Source organism: Hirundo rustica, chromosome 2, assembly GCF_015227805.2.
Source record: "Hirundo rustica isolate bHirRus1 chromosome 2, bHirRus1.pri.v3, whole genome shotgun sequence".
Lineage (NCBI taxonomy): Eukaryota > Metazoa > Chordata > Aves > Passeriformes > Hirundinidae > Hirundo > Hirundo rustica.
The window spans coordinates 26,695,352-26,714,018 of NC_053451.1; the positions used below are offsets into that span (position 1 = coordinate 26,695,352).

Below are 18,667 nucleotides of genomic sequence, written 5' to 3' on the forward strand. Positions count from 1 at the left end.
CTTCTGACTGGTTTATTCCGGCGAGGGCGGGAAGGCGAGGCGCGGTACGTGCAAGCGATTGGCTCGCTTCCCTGCCGCGGTATGGGAGCGGGCGGTGCGGCGCAGGCGCGGCTGGCGGCGGAGGCGCGCGGCGGTGACGCGGGTGGCGGGGCCGCTGGAAGCGCCGCCCGGAGCCGGGAAGAGCTGGAAGCGGCGCCAGGTCAGTGCCGGCCCCGGGGAGCGGGGTGGTGCCTGCGGCCCGCGGAGCCCCCGGCCCGGCGCTTGGGTGCCGCAGAGCGGCCCGCGGGGCCCGTGCTCCCCGCACGTGGTGTCTGGGCCCTTTCCTCGCCTTGGCTCGTTCCCACCGTTTGCCGTTCCTCCTGCGGTTTTTGTTGAGGCTTCTTTGTTTTGTCCTTTTTTTTTTTTTTTTTTTTTTTTTAAGAGAGGTACTGCTGACCTCCTCTCGTCCTACAGAAACGTACAAAGAAACGTCAACACATAAAAGCGGGGAGGGAATGGGAGGCTGTGCAGACGACGTAGGGACTCTCCCGTCTGCCTGGCGTTAAAGCTTGGTCTGCTGTTGCCGTCCGGGAGGTCTGCATAGTTTGGAATTTGAGGGGAGATGCAGGGCTGTGGGCATTGAGGAGCAGCTGACTGGCAAAGCGAGCCCATTCCTGTTTGCCAGGTTTGAGCCAGCCAGCGGTGTAGCCATTCAGTTTTCCAGGTCAGCAACGTGAGGTGTTGTGGGTTTTTTTTTTTTTTTTTTTTTTGGTTTTTTTGTTGTTGTTGTCTTGTGGTTTCGGTTTTTTTGTTTGTTTTTTGTGTGTTACATCTCTTCTGGCCTCAGGAGCGTGCTGGTTCCCTGAGAAGCCGGCAAACATCACATCTCGTAGTGGCACCCAGCTATTGTTAAGTGGGTCCAGCTGTCAGGCTTGTGCCATTCCGAGCGGCTCAGAATGAACAAGGAAGGTCGGCATTCCGAAAAGGGTGTTCAGCTGTGCACAGCTGAGGTGCATTTTCATGAAATCTAGGTAGCTTAATATTTTTCATCCACAAAAGGTGGAGTTTTTTATTTCATCTTTTCCAGTGCAGTGGCATCCTCTGTTACTGCTGGTTCTGTTGCTCATCAGAGTTCACCACCAGCTCATTAAACTGTTGAAAAACATAGCAAAAAGGGGGAAAAAGTATTTTACTACCTTTAAGGAATCAGTTTGGTGCGTGGAATGGTGTTGTGAGGGCAGAGCAGTGTGCCTGGGAGAGGAGCACGTGTCTTTCTGGCAGGAATGAGGCTCGATGGGAATTGCATTCCTGCCTCCCACTTCCTGTGACATACTGCTCACTTTCTCATGGGATGTTTTAAGGGATTCTTCTAAACAAAAGACTATGTTAATTAAAGCGAATCTGGTGTCTTGTTACTTAGTTTCTTTGTTTCTTTATTTCTTGCATCCATTGTATATACCCGCTTGCTTGCCCTTTGATGCACTAAAACTGTACTGAACCCAACACTTCCATAATTTTTCATTGTCTATCTGGAATTTCCAAGAGGCAATATTGCTCACATCATCTATCACGATGAAAAGTGTGGTGTTCCAGGTCTTACTGAATCCATAATGTGAAAAGCAATTAATGCTTTTTTCCTGTCAGAAACATAGAGAGGAATGCTGGGGTTAAGCCCACTGTGCTTCGTTGTAATCATGACTTCCTAGGCTTGATATGGGAGAGAAATTATCTTATTTTCTTCCCTTTAAACAAACCCCCAAAACCTTACAACTACATTATGTGAGGGCCAATGCCCATATTCTCCAGAATAACACATATTCTCAGAGTGTAACTTGTGCGAGCTTCTGGTATCCATGATTAAAGTTTTCTGATGGCCTCACATTACAGTTAGGTCAATTTTGCCACCATGTGGGGAAAGCTCCCTGCTCATCTGCATCCTTAGCCATGCATTCTTTTCTCTGTTTTGTGTTGGCTCTAGTCTGGTAACATAAATGGTTCAATTCTTGAACTTTTCCCTCTTTGAAGTGTCCCACTTTTTTATTTCGGCATGTTAGTTTTTCACATTTTATCAATTTGATTCACATTGCTACATGAATAGTGAATTGCCAGAATTAGGACGGAAGGGTGGGGCTTGTGGCCAGAAGCAAGGAAGGAAAATACAGACTTCCTTAGGGGAGGGAAGGTGTAATTTGATTTAAGCTGCAACAGGAAATTTCATCCATTTGTGTACATGCACACAGGTGGTCCTTTAATTTCCTGACACCTCGCTATTGTTTATGCTGGGTTAACATTATGAAAGTGATTGAGAATTACACCCTGAGCCTGCATTGTTCAGTTTCTGCCTGGTGTGGTCGAACCTTTGTGGCCTTGTTACATCTGGCTCCATGTGTTTTCACTTGTGAAATTAGGGGGAAACACCCTTGTTTCAGCCAGGCCCTTCAGCCTCTTTGTGTGCAGCTTCTCATCCTGAGTGAAGAAAACCATTTGATACTTGTGGCCTCCTGGTTTCAGTTTATGGAAAGCCAACAAGAAGATGGGACTTCAGTGAAAGCAGATTGTTCTGTTCTGCTCTCATTCCTCAAGGCAGGTCTTGCAATGAAAATACACTTTTTCTTATCAAGATGTAGTGCAGGAAGAAGGTTGAGCAGCAGTGTTCATGAACTCTCCAGGGAATGAAACTCAGTAAGCTCTTGATAAAGTGTTAGAAGACTTTATTTTGCAACTGATGTGGGGTAAAGGCAGTTCTGGGCTCACTACAGAGAAATGCAAGTAAAAACAAGACTTGAAAGTGGAAGACTTTTCTGGAAAGGATGAGTAGTGTCTGAGGTTACGTTGTACAGACGTTGAAAATCTTGATGATGTGTTTTCCCACTGTAGTTCTGAAATTTTTGCCTTCCCTTGCTGTTCTCAGGAAGATTCAGGATTGCTTCTCTTAGCTTAACCTTATCATCTTCTGAAAGGCAGAATTTTAAATCTGGTTAGAATGAGAGACTACAAAACTGGGATCTGGTGTTCGCAGGTGACAGCTGGAGCAGGATATGGCGTGCACTGGCTCCAGGAAGCCTGTTGTACCTGCCACATTTACAGGTGAGGGGGTCCTCTTATAATAACCTGATTTTTCTTTCACCTGAAGAAACTGTCAGTGCTGTAAGCAAGTAAATTTCTCCTCCCCACCCCCCCCAAAAATCTTTTGTCAGAAGCTTGCAGAAACATTTTCCAAGCAAATCAGTAAAAGCTGGTTAGAAAGATTTAGTGGAAAAGAGCACTAACTAAATAAATGTGGGAAAAACAGGAAGCACCTGTGCAAGTGTTAACAGTGTGTCTGATAGCCTAGGTTCACAGCCACACCTGCAACTCCAAGTTTTCCTCCGAAAGAGATCTGGGATGTTGCAAAAGCTTTGTATATCAATATGAATCTGAAGTGCAGTTTGCTTCCTTTTTTAAGATCCTGCTTTTAAAAATCCTCTATCAAGTATATGAGTAGTGTGACCATTGAATTTTCTGGGTAAATGAATATCCGTCTCAAAAGTTACATGTTGAAACAGGATGACCTACGTTTGCAATATTGGATAAAAATTCATATTAATTCACTGGCTGATGGAGGTTTTCATATTTTCTAGTACTGTTTTCTTACATCGTACATTGTGGCTTCTAGATTATCATCCATCTAGCACTTCTTGTCTCAGTTTTAGTCAGGAAAAGCAGGAAGAAAATCAGATCTAATTTGGTTAGCACAATTCCTGTTGGAGTTCATTGAAACTGAAAACTCGTGAAATAGTTGTATGTGGAGGAGAGGAGTGGAGTTGCTTTGATGTTGCTTCAGGAAAGACCTGAAAGTGGAGGTGTTTGCTCTGTTCAGTTTCTGGCTTCTCTGTGGTCTTTGATCCCATCATACCAAGGGGTTTTTTGTTCTCCCCCTGACGTCCTTTCTGGCATCTCTGGTTGTGCTTCATACATTTTACTCAACCTTAGATATGAACTTGTGGAAGGTACCCTGATTTTCTTCACCCAGCAGGTCTGATTTTGTTGTGTAACTGCGAGTCTCGTTTTCCTGTGTTGCCTTTTATAGACACATCAGTATTAATTCTTTCAATTACAGCAGTTTTAAAAACCCAACAGATGTGTATTTAGATTTGCTGTCTTACTGTGTTAACACAGACAGGTCTGCTTTCCTCCTGTACCCATAATACTGAATTGTATTAGTGTAATTACCTATAACAATTCCTCACCAACTGTCTCTTTTAATAAAGTCCATGTTTAAATTTAGAAAGTCTTCTTTTGACTGTTTCTACATATGATGCTGTCCAGTGTGCCTTACTGTTGATGCTGTGGGTGCTTACTGGCATAGCTGAGTATCTTGGCCATTATATTTTTTTTCCCCTGAAAATGTTCCTTGATGCTCGTAAATTATTAAGGTCAGTTCAGACATTATTATGAAGCAGATGCATGTCCATTAAAACCTTGTTAAAAGGTGTTATCATATTTCATGTAATTAATTCAGGTTTGACTTACTGCTTCAGGGGAAGGTGAAATCATTGCTAAGGGATGTATTGGTAAAATCCTCTGGGTTTGAATTTTGTGAAGCTGAATCAGTGTCTTTTTTGCCTGGTGAAAGATGGTGAGAATTTGCAGCTTAGAGATTAAAAGCTTGGATTCTTCATGGGCCGGCTTGATTCTTGGTCAGCTTTGCCTGGTGAGATCTGGCAGTGGTAAGCACTTGCTGTTCTGTTTTTTTTTTCCCTCGAAGGTGGCACTAGTCAGTTGTTTGTTTCACCCAAAAACTGACTTCTGCAGGATTTAGAACTTAAAGTGTGTTAATCCACTTTTTGAAGTGGAGGGTAAGAGGAAAGAATGGTTCCTGGTGTTTTCTGAATGTTTGTATTTCCATATATCCCCACCTGGAAGAAAACGGTATCCCTGTCGAGATGCCCCCTGTTACCTGAGGACACAGAAGATTTGGACGTCACTCAAAATCTCCAGAAAAGTAGAACAAATTGTGTTAAAGCTCCTAGTCCTGCTAGATTAAAAAAAAAAAAAAATTTCTAGTGATTGACACTAAGACATATTATTAAATCTCTATTGCTGAAAGCTCGTAGAGTTGGTTTTATTTTTTGGTCCCTTGTAGGTCTCTGTTTAAGCCGTTTGAGTGCATTATTCAAGAAATTGTACTTTAAACCTGTTTTGTAAGTGTCTGTGGAAATCTGCAGCTGTCTTATCAATGCAGAGAAAGTGCTTTCCATCAGCTCTCAGATGAGGTGTCCAGAGTGAGAAGTACTTACTTGAAAGCACTTTTCTCCTTTTTCTTTATTTTTTTTTTTTTGAACTGATGTCTGACGGTCACTGTGCCCCCTGCAAGTTAAATCACCAAGTTTTTCTGCAAGGAAGTTTAGGGAAAGTGTTTTTTGGGGGAGAGATGGTTGTCTGCTCTTCAGATCAGCTTAACAAGCTTTTGACTTTAAAAATATGACTTTTTAACTCTCCTGGGGTGCCAGGTTTTATTTAAAATTGATCTTTGCATCTATTCTTTACTGTGCTTTAACTCTGAATAAGATGTAATCAATTTGAATAAATCAAGGCTTCTGTCCAGTTTCTGCATTGACATTGTTTTATAGTGTCAGTGTGTTGCTGACAGATGCAGTCAAAACCAAGATTTATCTTTAAGTGACTGAAAGACTGAAAAAATAGCAACAAAATTACGTTGATCTTTAAAGACAATATCCTGTGACAGTATTTAGATTTGGTCTGACTTAGAGATTCCAAAATACTGCGTGGCTAACTCTTGATGGCGCATCATTTATTGCTAACACTTTTGCCTTCAGTGCAAAGGTCTATGAAACTCCTTTGTGTGAGATAAATCACTGTGTCTGTGGCATGCAAGAGAAAGCTGGCTGACTCCAGAAGTACTTGTTTCATGGTTAATTCGTGGTGTGATAAATGTGTTTTAATTGAATTTCCTTAAAGGGAAGCCGTGGCTGGACATCCAGGCATTGTTTGCTGTGAGCTATTCTCAGCCTGCACACCAGCAGTCAACGAATGTCATTCAGTTAATTTTAATTTGAGCACTGTGAAGACCATTTGGCCCTAAGTTAGAGGAAAAGCTCAAGCAGGGAAGTGGTTAAAAAAACAACAACAACAAACAAACAACCCCCCCCCCCCACACAAAGGTGGTGGTTTTCTTATCCAACAGGCAGAAAAGACAGGATGATCTTAATTTACTTACTGTGGAGCTTCACTTTTCACAGCCTAATTGCTTTGCAGTTGTGCTGGCCATAACCCTTGAGGGAAACATCCCTCCTCAGCAGCAGCAGAGGATAAGAGTGGAAGAGGAGTGGGTAATGCTACACTTTTTTGAAAGGATGATGTTTCTCATAAGAAAAAAAAAAATAAAAACCCAAGCAGGCTACTGTGATAAATGATCACAGATTTTTGAGAAGTCTTAGCTGGTGGAAGTGAGTCAGCAGCTGCTTGGTTAAATACAGGGTTGGTGATCTCAGAGGGATGTCTTAGTGTGGGGAGTTGACAAAAGTTGTGTAATGGTGTTTGTGAAAAGGCCTATAACGGGTTTTATGATAATGGTGAAAAAATAGGATATTCATCCAGATCCTTTCTTCTGCTGTCACTTTTTGCTTTATTTGATAGGCTTGAATACTGGGGAGATACATATACAGTGTATGAAACATCTAATGGAAATGAAAATTGGGAGTGGCAGAGTTTTGCAATTGAATATATTAGTTCACAGATAAAAATCGCACAGCAATGATAAAAAAACCCAGAAATTAGAGTGAGGATGGTTTTCTTCAAATGAAGGAACCTTTTGCTTACAAAATGGTTACTCATGTCCCAAACTAGCCTAGAAAACTCATACTGAAAAAGATAATTCCGAGTCTTTTTTGATGTTAGTTGGAAGTGCAACCTTCTGAATGGGTGTTTCAAAAGCACCTCTAATGCTTTGTTCTTCCCTTGAATCACTGCTCTTGTCTGTGAGCTAAATCTGGCAGGGGTGACAGTGTGAGGAATCCCTTGCATGTGATCTTAGATATGTTGCCATGTATGTCACAGAAGCTTTTGATAGTCATGACCATTTGTGCCATTTAATGTTACGGTGAAGACAAATGAAATGAAAATAGAGTACTTAGAAATTATTGTGTTGTCACAGACAGCCTGGTAAGTGGTGGTAAGTTCTTGGTTTTTGGTTTTGAGATTCAGGTGGTTTTAGAGTCTTTTTGCTTTCTGCAAACAGACTCCAACAGTAAGTAACTCAAAGGATACTTCATGGAATAGTTTCTTTTTTATACACATCACCTCATATTTGGTGTGTCTTGATTTTTGCTTTATTTATTATGCTCTATTATTCATGGGCTTGTAGGGCCTGAATGTCCACTTTAAATGAAGGTCCAGTCCTTTGTAAGGACCTATTTGCTTGTGTAAGAGCAAGGCTGAAGCAGTTTGTGGTGTAGGAGTTGGTGGTGCTAATGGTTTTCATGCTGCAGTGAGTTGACTGAGGTCTGTTTATGAGCAAGGATCTGTTCTCGTGGTGCAGCTGGGAGCTTTTGCTTGAGTGCTACCAGCCTGTGCAGCAAGCTGTCCTCACAGTACATCTCTGCCCAGGGATGGCTGAGCTGTTAAAGCAGGCAGGGCTGCTTCCCATGGGATCAAGTGATGTCAGCTGAGGCCCTCAGACTCCACTCTTGGGCTGTCTTAGGACCTTTCTTGCTGTAGCCATTTCCTGCCTTTCCCAATTTACAGCTCTCAGCTCTCCCAAAGGTATCTTCTGGAGCTCAGCTTCAAGACAGCTTTCTTACTCTAGCTGTGTTGGCTGTGACTAAATACAAAGGAAATCTATATGTTTTGGTGCTAATTTCTTGTGTGCTTTTAAAAGATTTTACATCATTTTGCTTTGAATGAGAGTTATCATTCCCTTTTTCTGTATTATTGACACCCAAGGACACAGTACAAGGCTTAGGAAAAGGAAATGGAAAACACCCCATCCTTTTCTTATCTCTAAGTGAGATAAATAAGAACTTTGGAAGTTAGAAGACTAGCTAAGAATCCATCTGCCTTTTTTTCATTGCAGTATACATGAAGCTCACGATCTGAACCTGCTATGACCGACCCAGACGTCCTCACTGAGGTCCCAGCAGCTCTCAAACGCCTTGCCAAATATGTGGTGCGTGGCTTTTACGGCATCGAGCACGCTCTGGCTCTGGACATCCTCATCAGGAACGCCTGCGTGAAGGAGGAGGACATGCTGGAGCTCCTGAAGTTTGACAGGAAGCAGCTGAGGGCCGTCCTCAACACCCTCAAGGGTGACAAGTTCATCAAATGCAGGATGAGGGTCGAGACGGCTCCCGACGGCAAAACCACGCGCCACAACTATTACTTCATCAACTACCGCCTGCTTGTCAACGTGGTCAAGTACAAGCTGGACCACATGCGCCGCAGGATCGAGACGGACGAGAGAGACTCCACCAACCGCGCCTCCTTCAAGTGCCCCATCTGCTTCAGCACCTTCACAGATTTGGAGGCCAACCAGCTGTTTGACCCCCGGACAGGTAAGGGTACGGCTAGCAGAGTGCTCTTGCTGTCTCCTGTGGCTCTGAGTGCTGGACTTGAAGGAGACAGAGCCTTAGGAAAATTCTCTTTGGGACTGGCCAGGGCTAGAAGGCGCTGTTTCTGCAGGTTGTAAGTGTTTGAGCAAAATACAAAAGTAGTGTATACAGGCCAATAGCAACCTTGGTGAAATGCTTTTGGGTGATGAGCAGTGGGGAAATGGAAGTCTTGTTGAAGTCACGCTCAAGGGTGAATAAGGCAATCTGTCCTTGTTGGAAGCTGATGGCTTTTCAGTATAACCTGGTCTTGCCAGTAAACTGTGCTTTACTTCCGGGTAGTTTGCAGGGAGAGCACGTGTAGAGTTGATTTTAGTTGGTCATGCAAGAAGTGAGTTGTTTAATATTCTCTAGCCTAGTGCATTATACTGCACAATCTTGTTTCCCGGTGCAAGGCAGTCTCACGAAAGTTAAAAGAAATTAATTATGGACTTGTCTGTGGTTGGGTGTAAATAAGGTTCTTATTCATGTATGAGTCTCAGTGGAAGTGTGTATCTGTCTCATGCATATGAAATGAGAGTCTTTTTTGGGTGTCATTGTCTATTTTGTGCTTCTGTGCCAGGGAATAAAAGGAAGAACACCTGCACCTGATGAGATTCTGTTTTGCTCAGTCTAATCTGAGATTTTTGGGGGGAAAGGCAGGGGGGTTAGGTGTTAATTTACTTTTTGATTTTTTCCTTTTAAATTCTCTGTCCTGATTTTACTTTTTCAGAAAAGTAAGAGGACAAAAGTCAGGAGAACTCTCGCGTACATTGAAGTATGATGTTTTATGTTGGTTAACATAATGAGAAATTGTAAATTTGACTGTTTCGCAACACTGCTTTTAATCTGGGGTTACTGATGTTTAATCTGCCAAGTGCAGACATCCAAGAGATGTTCAACCTATCATTTCCCCTTTTTCCTGCCTCCAAAGTTAAAAAGCTGTGAAACTCCTTTTACTTGAGCAACCATGAAGATGTTACTTAGTACTAGAGAAGCAGGATCCACTAAGTCAAGTAACAGTTGTTGATGAAATCCAGCGCAACTCGCTGAGTAGAAGTTGCTTCCTTGTGGACCACCAAACCAGCAGTGCCAGCACAGAATTTCTGTGCTCACCACTGAGTATAGAAACTCCATGTGCCCTCCACAGTTAATGATCGTCTGTGGTGGCTGTGGCTGTGTATTGGGCTGAAGGGAAATGGTGATTTTGCTGGTTGCATTGGTAAGGGGAGAATAGAGAGCCTGTGCAGAGGACACACGCAGTGGGGAGTGTGAGACACCGATCCCAAGAGGATCTGTAGTACTTAGCAAAGACCTGTGGCCATTGCCTCCCAGCCTGTGTGGGCAGTGAGTTCTGAGAGCAAAGAACTGCTTGTCAAGGAGGTGATGAAAATAATAATGCTGGGATTTGGCTTTGGTAGCAAGGCCTGTGCTCCGGGATCTGATAAGGTCAGCCAAGGGTCTGCCTGCAGTACAGGCACTGGCTGTGTCCACAACGTGAAGTCATTCACTGGCACGTGGAGTGTTTTATGTTCTCATGGCGGAAAAGGCTGAGTGCTGTTTTCTCAGCAATTCCCAGGAGGTCTGTCACTATTTGTGCAAATAACAAGTTTACCTCTATTGCTTTCAGTAAGAACATACCTGCCTAGATTTTATGTATATTGTTTGTCTTGATACTATTTTTAAGTCAATGATGGCTTCATCTAGATAGTACACAATGATACTGTTGTATGTCTGTTTTATATTGCAGAGGAATGTGTTGTCTGCATGTTTCCTGCTGCTCTAGAATTCTGTGGTAGAAAAGACCTGAGAGACCCCTAGATCTTCCACAGAGGAAGCTTATGAGGTCAAGGCATGCAGAGAAACAAGGTTTATTAGACAGTGAAGAGCCATCCTTTTCCAAGAATGTTTTTAGCTCCTGTCAGTGCTAAAGATAAACCTCTCCCACTCATGGAAACATGTGGCAGTACAACTGCTGAAGGGTAGCTGAGAGCCACGTAGCTTCAGTCACAGCTGACCTGAGCTGCTCTTAGACTGCAGCTATGTTGATAAAACTTTATGAATTAAAAGGCCTGCAGGGCCAAAATCCATGGAGCAGGTAGGACATGGAAGGCATCCTCTGCACCAGCCTGGACCAAGTTGCACTTAAATTGAGAGTTTCTTGTTGAAAGATGTCTTCTTTCACTGCCTGCCTCTTGTCCTTGTCATTCAGAGTTGGCTGTGATTTAGATGTCCTGTGTTTTATTCTGCTTTGTTTTCCTCTTTCCTATCTATGACACTAATGCAAGCTCTGAGCAATTGTAGAATTGGAAGAGTTGCTCTTACTCTTCCTTATTAGCGAGGGGGAAGAGGTTTCCAGAACCACTCCATGACTGTGGTCATTATACTGGAATTTGTGAATTAAGAGTGCTTATGAAGAGCCTGTTCACCATTTGCATGTGTAGAGCTCTCTAATTTTTACCACAGCATCTGTGTCTGCCTCTTGGATTTAGCAGACCTTTGTTTCTTACGGGTCAAGTAGCTCTCTTTTGGCTCTGTTCTTTATTTCATCTCTGAATAATGTTGAAATTAACCAAAGTGTTTATTTTTTTTAATCAGAAAATGTGGTTATTGATGGTTTTGGAGGGTAGACACAGGTCTGGTGAGAGAAAATAGTTGACAATGAGAAGGGTATGTTTTCAAGGCATGTAGGTACAGATACGCTTTGCTGTTCAGTTAACTTGGAAAAAATATTTTGAACAGAGTAGCGTGTTTGTCACTCAAGTAATTTTAAATGTAGATTTTAAATACTGGAAGAGTTACTTTGAGAGTGTGTTTTCTCTTTTTAAAAGCATTATAAGATTTTTTTTTCTCCAGCCCTTTTTCTGCCAGTAAATGCCTCAACCCAAAAAAGCTCCAAAGACTTTCTATGCAGTCAAAGGTTGAACAACTCTTACCTGGTACTTGAAGGAAGTTCAAGGACAGGATGTGAGACAGTGGAAGTCAAGATAATGCCAAAAACTGGAGTTTTTCTGCTGCTTCAGCTCATGAGGAGATCTTTTGAAAAGTGAAAAGAAGTGCATGCTGTGTTGAAGGAGTTGCTTGGTTGTATGACAAGTGAGTGCCTGTTAGCTCTGAGCATGGCATGCCCAGGTCAGGAGTTGTAGCCCCATCTGCTCCACGTGGGGAGCTTGAAGAGAGCTCCAGCTGTCGCACTTGGTAGCAAACCTTGGAAGAACTTTCTGGTTGAAGAGTTTGCCTTGTCGATTGGAATTGGTGTGGACTGGGTTGTTACAGGCTGAGCAGCCAAACTTTTGTGAGTGTTTTGTAATCTACAGGAGGGAAAACGACAATGCTGATCAATGAAAAGTGTTAGTTCTAGTTCTGTTTTTCAGATAGAATGACTGATAAAGATGGGTGCTTTCCTGGAATATCCTAGTGTAAGCACCTGATCTTTGTCTTTCCTTGTGCCATCATCTGCTGTCTGACCATACTCTGGTATTTCATTCTGCCATGAGCAATAGTTTGCAGCTGCTGCTGTGATGAAGCCTGATGAAGGTGGAAAGTTTCAGCTATTCCCCTGACCAAGATAAGGGCTGTCTCTTGAGGCAGGGGGTGTACAAGGAAAGAGTTTAGTTGAGAAGCAGTAAGAAAAGCCATCTGTGAGATGTGTGATGTGAATAATGCTGCTGAACTCGGTCTACCACCAGACCTGGGCCAGCAATGGACACTGGCATAAAGGACCAGAGGGTTTTCCTGTTCTACCTCGAGGTAGGATGTTACATTAGTCTTTTAAACCTATGGGAAGAATGTTCTTCTCTGTGCTTTTCGGTGCAGAAACTGCAGAAATTTGGGTTCTGCAGGCCAGTCCCTTGAATCAGTCTAAACAACTCGATACCATTTTGTGGAGTGGATGCTTGGAGAATTAAATCTGCCCTCGTGCGTTCAGAGGAGTGCGGGGGAAAGACAGGAGGAGCTGCGTTCCTCACCCAGTAGAGGGCTCTGTCTTTTCTCTCTACAGATAGGTTTGGCTTGCTTAATCTATGGAATGTCACAACTCTGGAAATTATGTTCATGGATGTGTGTTTCTGTAGCGTGATTAATTGGATCTGGCTGGAGAAGGTCTCTAATGTATCCTATTCTCATACCCTAATCATATTTGTAAATCTAGTGTAGTGTTGGAGTTCTGTCAAATTCAAGGTCAGTGTGAAAGAAAGTATGTGACTAGAAACTGCAAAAGGGAGAGTGAGGTGGAAGTGAAGGAGTGGCAGAAATGAGATTCTGCAGTGCCTCAGACTGGTATTCAGCCCTGGATTTCCTTAGGTATTCTAAATACCAAACTGTGTTAGGGTACTCACCAGTGCAGCAAGTGAATTTGATGTTAGAAAGTGTAAGGCTAGATGAAGTCGTTTTTCCACTGCTCTCTTCCATCTTTGCAATATAATTTTTACACAGTCTTGTGTTTCTTTCACTTCTGTTACTGTGAAGAAAAATATTGATTACAACAGTTTGTTGTAATTACAGTTGAACTGTCATGTCTGTTGTGTCCTCACCATAATATTCAGTTAGATAAGGTGTGAATAGTAGTGGAAAGAAAAGGATGGAAGGCAAGTGGGTAATGTGAACCAGAAAGGTGATGCTTGTTGGGATGTTCTTAATCCCAGTTGTAATCACTGAAGTATTTTGTTGCTTTTGGAAATCACAGCAGTTAATTACTTGTCTGCTCTTTATCCTCCCACAGTTTGCTCTTGGTTTGGAGAATGGTTTTGTGGGGATGTCTTGCTGTTCCTATAAATGCATTGAAATGGTAACATACTGTGTATCTGGATGCCTTTCTTATTCTGTGTACTGATAAGAAATTTAATTTGGGAAGAACAAATTGAAGGTGACAATATCAGTTTCATAGAAGGAAAGACAACACCTTGAATCTCATTTTAACCCACTTGTTTTACTGTCAGCCTCTCACATGTCCTTTGTGTACTTCCTAATAGAATTGCACAGAACACATTCAGAGAGTGGTTTTCTGTACCTGCCACAAGGCACTTAATGTCACATTTAGGCAGCCTGTGTGCAGCTGAGCACTTGTATGGTTTGAGCCCCGTTTCTGGGATTAGAAATTTGACTAGTCTTTAATTTTTTTGCTTTGGTCTTGTGTGTGGACTTCTGGAGCTACTGCCTTTTCTCCTGAGTGCTCAGCTCCTCACTTCATCCCCAGTGAGCTGCTCAGAACACATCTGTCCTCTCATCTTCTTTTGAATTCCCACTTCCTCGGGCAAGTACTACGTTAGCTTCAAAACTTCCTGATCCGATTCAAATTATTTTTGAGCCTGTCCTATCTATTTTGTTAATTTTTTATTATGCTTCCCCTTTTCCCTGATTTTGTGCCTTACCCTTTCTTGGGGAGCTCTTGTGTCCGTTTCTAGTACATCTCTTTTTGTATTCTGTCCCTTCCATCCACTAGAAAAAAGTAAATCACATGGAGCTATTAATTCTGTATATTCACACAATGTAGCCCACCCTGTTTGATCTTTATGCTGCTGTTTCTTGTCCTTTGAGTTCAATGGTTTTCAGGCATTCTGGCTAGCTTTGTCTGCCATGTGGTGCCATGTATGTGCTAGATGATGCTACTACTAAAACAATTTACAGCTTTTAACCAGCCAAAATGAGGACTTGGCAAGTCTTAATGTAAATAGGCATACTGAAACTTCCCTTGTAAAAGAAAGGATTCAGAACAGTTCTGCTTTAAACAACTTCATGTTCTGTGAAGTTTTTGTGTTTTTGTTATCATTGTTAGCTTTCCAAGTGCATGAAAACCCATCAGTGTGATTTTCCTTGACTCTACAAGCACATTTTGTTTGTCTGTGCTGCCACTGAGAGCTTTTGGCAATCACCAGCAGAAGGAAAGTGTCCATGCTCTGCTTAGTTTTTCTATTTCTATTCAAATTCCTGGCAAAATCTCCAAGAGTATTCCTGTCAGCTTCACTCTGCTTCAGCTTGATAAGGTTTGGAGCCACAGGGAAAGGAAAACTGAGAAAAACATATCAGAATTAATGCATGTTTTCCTCAAAGTAAGAATGCTCTACAGAGTGACTTAGAGGTTGCATCTGAAACTCGAACCCATTCCCTGTGGGTTGGGCACCCTGTTTGGAAAATAACCAGCTGGTCTAACCATGAATCTCTCTGCTAGCTGGAGAAATGGGTGGAGGGAGGGTTGGAACCAGTGCTATGCAGAACATCAGCCAAGAGGATAAGCTGCTGCCTGTAGGATGCTGGCTGGTCACTTCCCTGTATTCCACACTGACCTCTGGCTGGAATGCTGTATCTCTTAGATTAAAAAATCTATCTGATAAATGCATGCCCTGACTTACAGTATTGATGCCTTTTTTTAATTATTATTTTATCTGTGATGGGCATTTTATTATTTGAAGTAAAAGAAGTAATTGCCCTTCAAATAAAGGTCATCAGTTTAACTTCTTTTAGCTTTGCAAATTGAAATAGATTGCAGCAAGATCTCTGTAAAATCTGTGAATATTGCTAAGCCATTTACAGTGATGAAAGCTGAACTCTAGCATTTCTTTCTTTTATTCCAGTGACTTGTTCTTTTGAAACTACATCCTTGGTAATATTGTCTGCAAAGGGTGTCAGTCTTTTAGGCAGGGGCATCTTTAAGTCAGATCAAGAGCTCATGGAGAATCCTGTAACTTGTACTGCAGTCTCTCTGCTATTGATGCAATTCAAGGGTATAGTGTGTTGTTGGCTCAGTTGGCATTTTGGTGTAGTCTTCTTGAGTGAAAGAAAAAATACCTATCTGTGGTTCTCACTGGGCTTCCTTTGGATAGTCCCTCTGTCCAGCAGTGTTTTCCTCAGCGTAGCGTCGGGCTTAATTTATCCACAGTAGGACCAAAGGAAGAGCTCTGTCAGCTCAGAGCTGCTGAGGTTGTGCATATGAGCTGGAGCAGAAATAGCTTCCAGAGAGGAGGAGAGGATTCCTCTCTTCCAGTTAAAAGTGAATATCTATTAAATCATCTGAGGCTTCTGAATTACCGATAATTTGATGTGTGTCTCATGCGGTCCAATTTTTGAATGTTTAATTTACCTTTTCAAGAGAAATGTCTTTATTTTAAAATTGTGTTACAGTAATTTTAATTTAGTTGAGCTAAAAATGATCTGCACACTGAGATGAATAAGCAACGTGGTGTTCCTGTGCATAATACAAAGTTGTTCTTAAGGTGCTGTTTTGTTTGTTTGGGGTTTTTTTTTAACATTAAAGGTTAAATTGTTCCCCTTCTGTAATTGCAAGTCCAGTTCATCAGGAAGGGGAAACTGTAGCATGAAGTGTGGGTTAATGTTGTGAAATGCTGAAGGAAATTTGGTTGATACCTTGAATTTTCTCGAGTTTACTGCCTAAACTATGGCCAAGAAATAAACACGTGTAGGGACAGTTCCATGTAGACATTGCAGTCTGTGATCAAGTTGCTATTTCACAGCTGAGTTACAGCACTGCTTTGCCCTTAGAGCACCTTGCATGCCTCATTCTCCACTGATAACCTGCTGTGGCCCCCTGGCAGAGCTTATTAACTTGTATCCTGTCCAGTGCTCTAGAGAAATGTATTTTAAACTGCTGACTGGGCCCCTGGACTGTCTTTCTATAGCTGTACTTGGTTCTTGGCCAGAAAAAAAGCTGGTGTCTTTTTGGCTTTCAGTTTAAGATCAGAGTGATACAGCTGGGTGTGTTTTCTCCCAAAGTGCTGTCAGGGTACAAGCTGGAGGCTCAAGTGTGCCCGTCCTGTACAGTTTTGTGTCTTCCAGAGCACATTGCAGGTCAGGCGGGGAGCTTGAAGGAAGAAAATCTGTTGACCCACGTTCAGGTAAGCGATTCTGATGCTTGAGGAATGAGCTTTTCTGCAATCTAGAGTTACCTAGGTTTTTTTGCTTGAACACTGTGAGGTTTGGGAATGCAGAAAGGGAGAGTGGAAGTGCAGGCAGAGATCATGGGATCTCAAGTGCAAGGCAAGAAGCATTTTAGAAGATCAGTAAACAGTCCAGTGTTCAGTGTTCCACCTAAACTGTGCTCTTCTAAGAGAGGCAATAATAACAAGAGGCATGAAACCTACTTGGTGAAGATTTGCACTTCAAAAGGATTGGCAAGGCTTTTAATTCTCTCTACCAGGGATGGCCAGGAAGGGCATTTCATCAGAACACAGCATCCTGTCTTCAATGATTAAAACAAATCCGGGTGTCAGAAGGAAACAGGCAGCTGCTTTGGCAGAGCAGAAACAAGCTCAATAATACGAAACTGTTCTGAAAATGCCAGTCTAAAATAGCATCATGGAAGCATTTTCTCTCTTCACAGTCAAAATTTTTCTTTCTCTTGGGCTGTTTAATAGTTTTGTTCTTACTTTCTTATTTCTTCTTGGGGACTTCACATGAGTTAGCACTAGTGGCTAATAATAATCAGGTTCTTTGGTTGGGTTTACAGGTGGAGCTAAGGCAGACTGTCTTTCCTGGATTCCCTTTGCTGTGTGTCTGGAACAGTAGGATCCAGTTTGCTGACTTCACTGCTTCTGAAAACAATCCTGTAGATAAATGCCTTTAGTAGTTTTACTGCATGACTGGAGTATATAAACTCCTAATGTCCCTGATTATGGGAATACTTAAATGCTGTAGTTTTAAGTTGCAAAGAGATTAGCAACTTCTGAATGTAATTCAGTGGAGTTGAAAGAAGAGATACCTTTTTAATTTCCATAATAATTGCACTGAGCTGCTGAAACTGATTAAAAAGGGCTTTGCTTATCTACCCTGAAGCCTAAAAAGCAGTGAGGGTAGGACAAGGATGTAACTTGGCCATAAAAGAGAAAGGATTAGGTGATTGGTGAATCTTCAGTCAAGCTGAAATGGAGAGATGGCAGTCTCTGTGGTTCTTCCCGCTTTGTGAACAAGATCACATGAATATATGATTGTTGTTGGCAACAGACCACATCAATTTTAAAAACAAACAAAACTCAACATTCTTTTTATATGAGAAGACGGTGAGAGCTGTAATTAAATTGGCTGATCTGTATGTCTGTGTAAAAATCTGAAAAAAGTCAGAGAAACTGATGAAGAGGCAATAATTCTCACCTGCTGTATGTGATGCTCTATCAGCTAAAACTTTGGGCTGGTTCTGTGCTTGACTTGATCCTTTTTTGCATTTTAAAGAATTTAACTCAAGGAAATCTGTGTGTTCTCAAGACACAGTTAAGCTGCTTATGCTATCACCCAAATATTTTTATGTGATAACTGAACATCAGGTGTCTAGACTGGAATGTTTTTGTTGAGGATTGATTTCCTCAGTCCTGCCTGCGGTCCTCCCTCTTGGCCAAGGGTTTTGCCACTGGTAAATGTTTTGGTGATTCATCTTAATCTGCTTGGAGCTGGAAGTTAATGACCCACAAAAGCAGTAAGTTGCAAAGCTGACGGGAACTTGCTGCTTCCAGGCAACAAAGACTACTGTGCTTCTCAGCAGTTTAGTATTTGCTTCCAAAAGGTGATCCTGGTCGGCATCCCAATCTGTAGTACGCATTCGGGAATTGAGTGTTAAGGATCTGCTGCCTTGTGTGCTCTCAAGACTGCAGTGGTTACAGTCTAGTGAAGGGAAAACAGCTACAGTTGTGGAACTAGAGAAGGTGTGACTGAGCCTGAGCTTGACCTGTGCCCATCAGCTGTTAGCTCCTCCTAAATGCTCCTTGAGTGAGTGTTGTTTAGACAGCACAGCTTAAACTGAGCATGAGCTCCAGAGATCCCCCTTCTGTCACATCCTTACATGGCTTTATCACTTATTACTTAGGTTCTCTGTTTTCCAAATAGGAAATGTATAACACTTGTTCCTCTCACTTGCTTGATTTGCCTGGTTAGACTGACAGTTTTTGAAGCAGAATTTTTTTCTACTAAATATTTTTTGCAGGACTCCAGTTCTGTGCAACTCTGAGCTTCTTTGTCCCGTGTGAGTAGGACCAACGCCTCATAAATACCGATGAGTCTCTGCCGGTGTTCAGCACTGTTCTGAAATTTTATCTTTATCTTTAACTAGATGACAAAATGATAAACAAATGTTTACAAATCTCTCAGGTTCTCCTGTCTTTCGC

The 18,667-nt window shown here is 42.2% G+C and overlaps 1 protein-coding gene across 2 annotated transcripts in view; it reads left to right on the forward strand.

The window, feature by feature from the left end:
• The first annotated feature begins 103 nt into the window (after nucleotides 1-103).
• The window catches only part of GTF2E1 (general transcription factor IIE subunit 1), a 48,692-nt gene continuing 30,128 nt past the window's right edge, over nucleotides 104-18,667 (forward strand). Inside the window, exons 1-2 of one of the 2 annotated variants that reach the window (XM_040056770.2) lie at nucleotides 104-199; nucleotides 8,054-8,531. In XM_040056770.2, the coding sequence (XP_039912704.1) occupies nucleotides 8,084-8,531 (448 nt within the window). In that variant the 5' untranslated portion in view covers nucleotides 104-199; nucleotides 8,054-8,083. Of the gene's footprint in view, nucleotides 200-580; nucleotides 704-8,053; nucleotides 8,532-18,667 lie in introns of those variants that run through there. The other variant, XM_040056771.2, reaches the window with a different exon arrangement.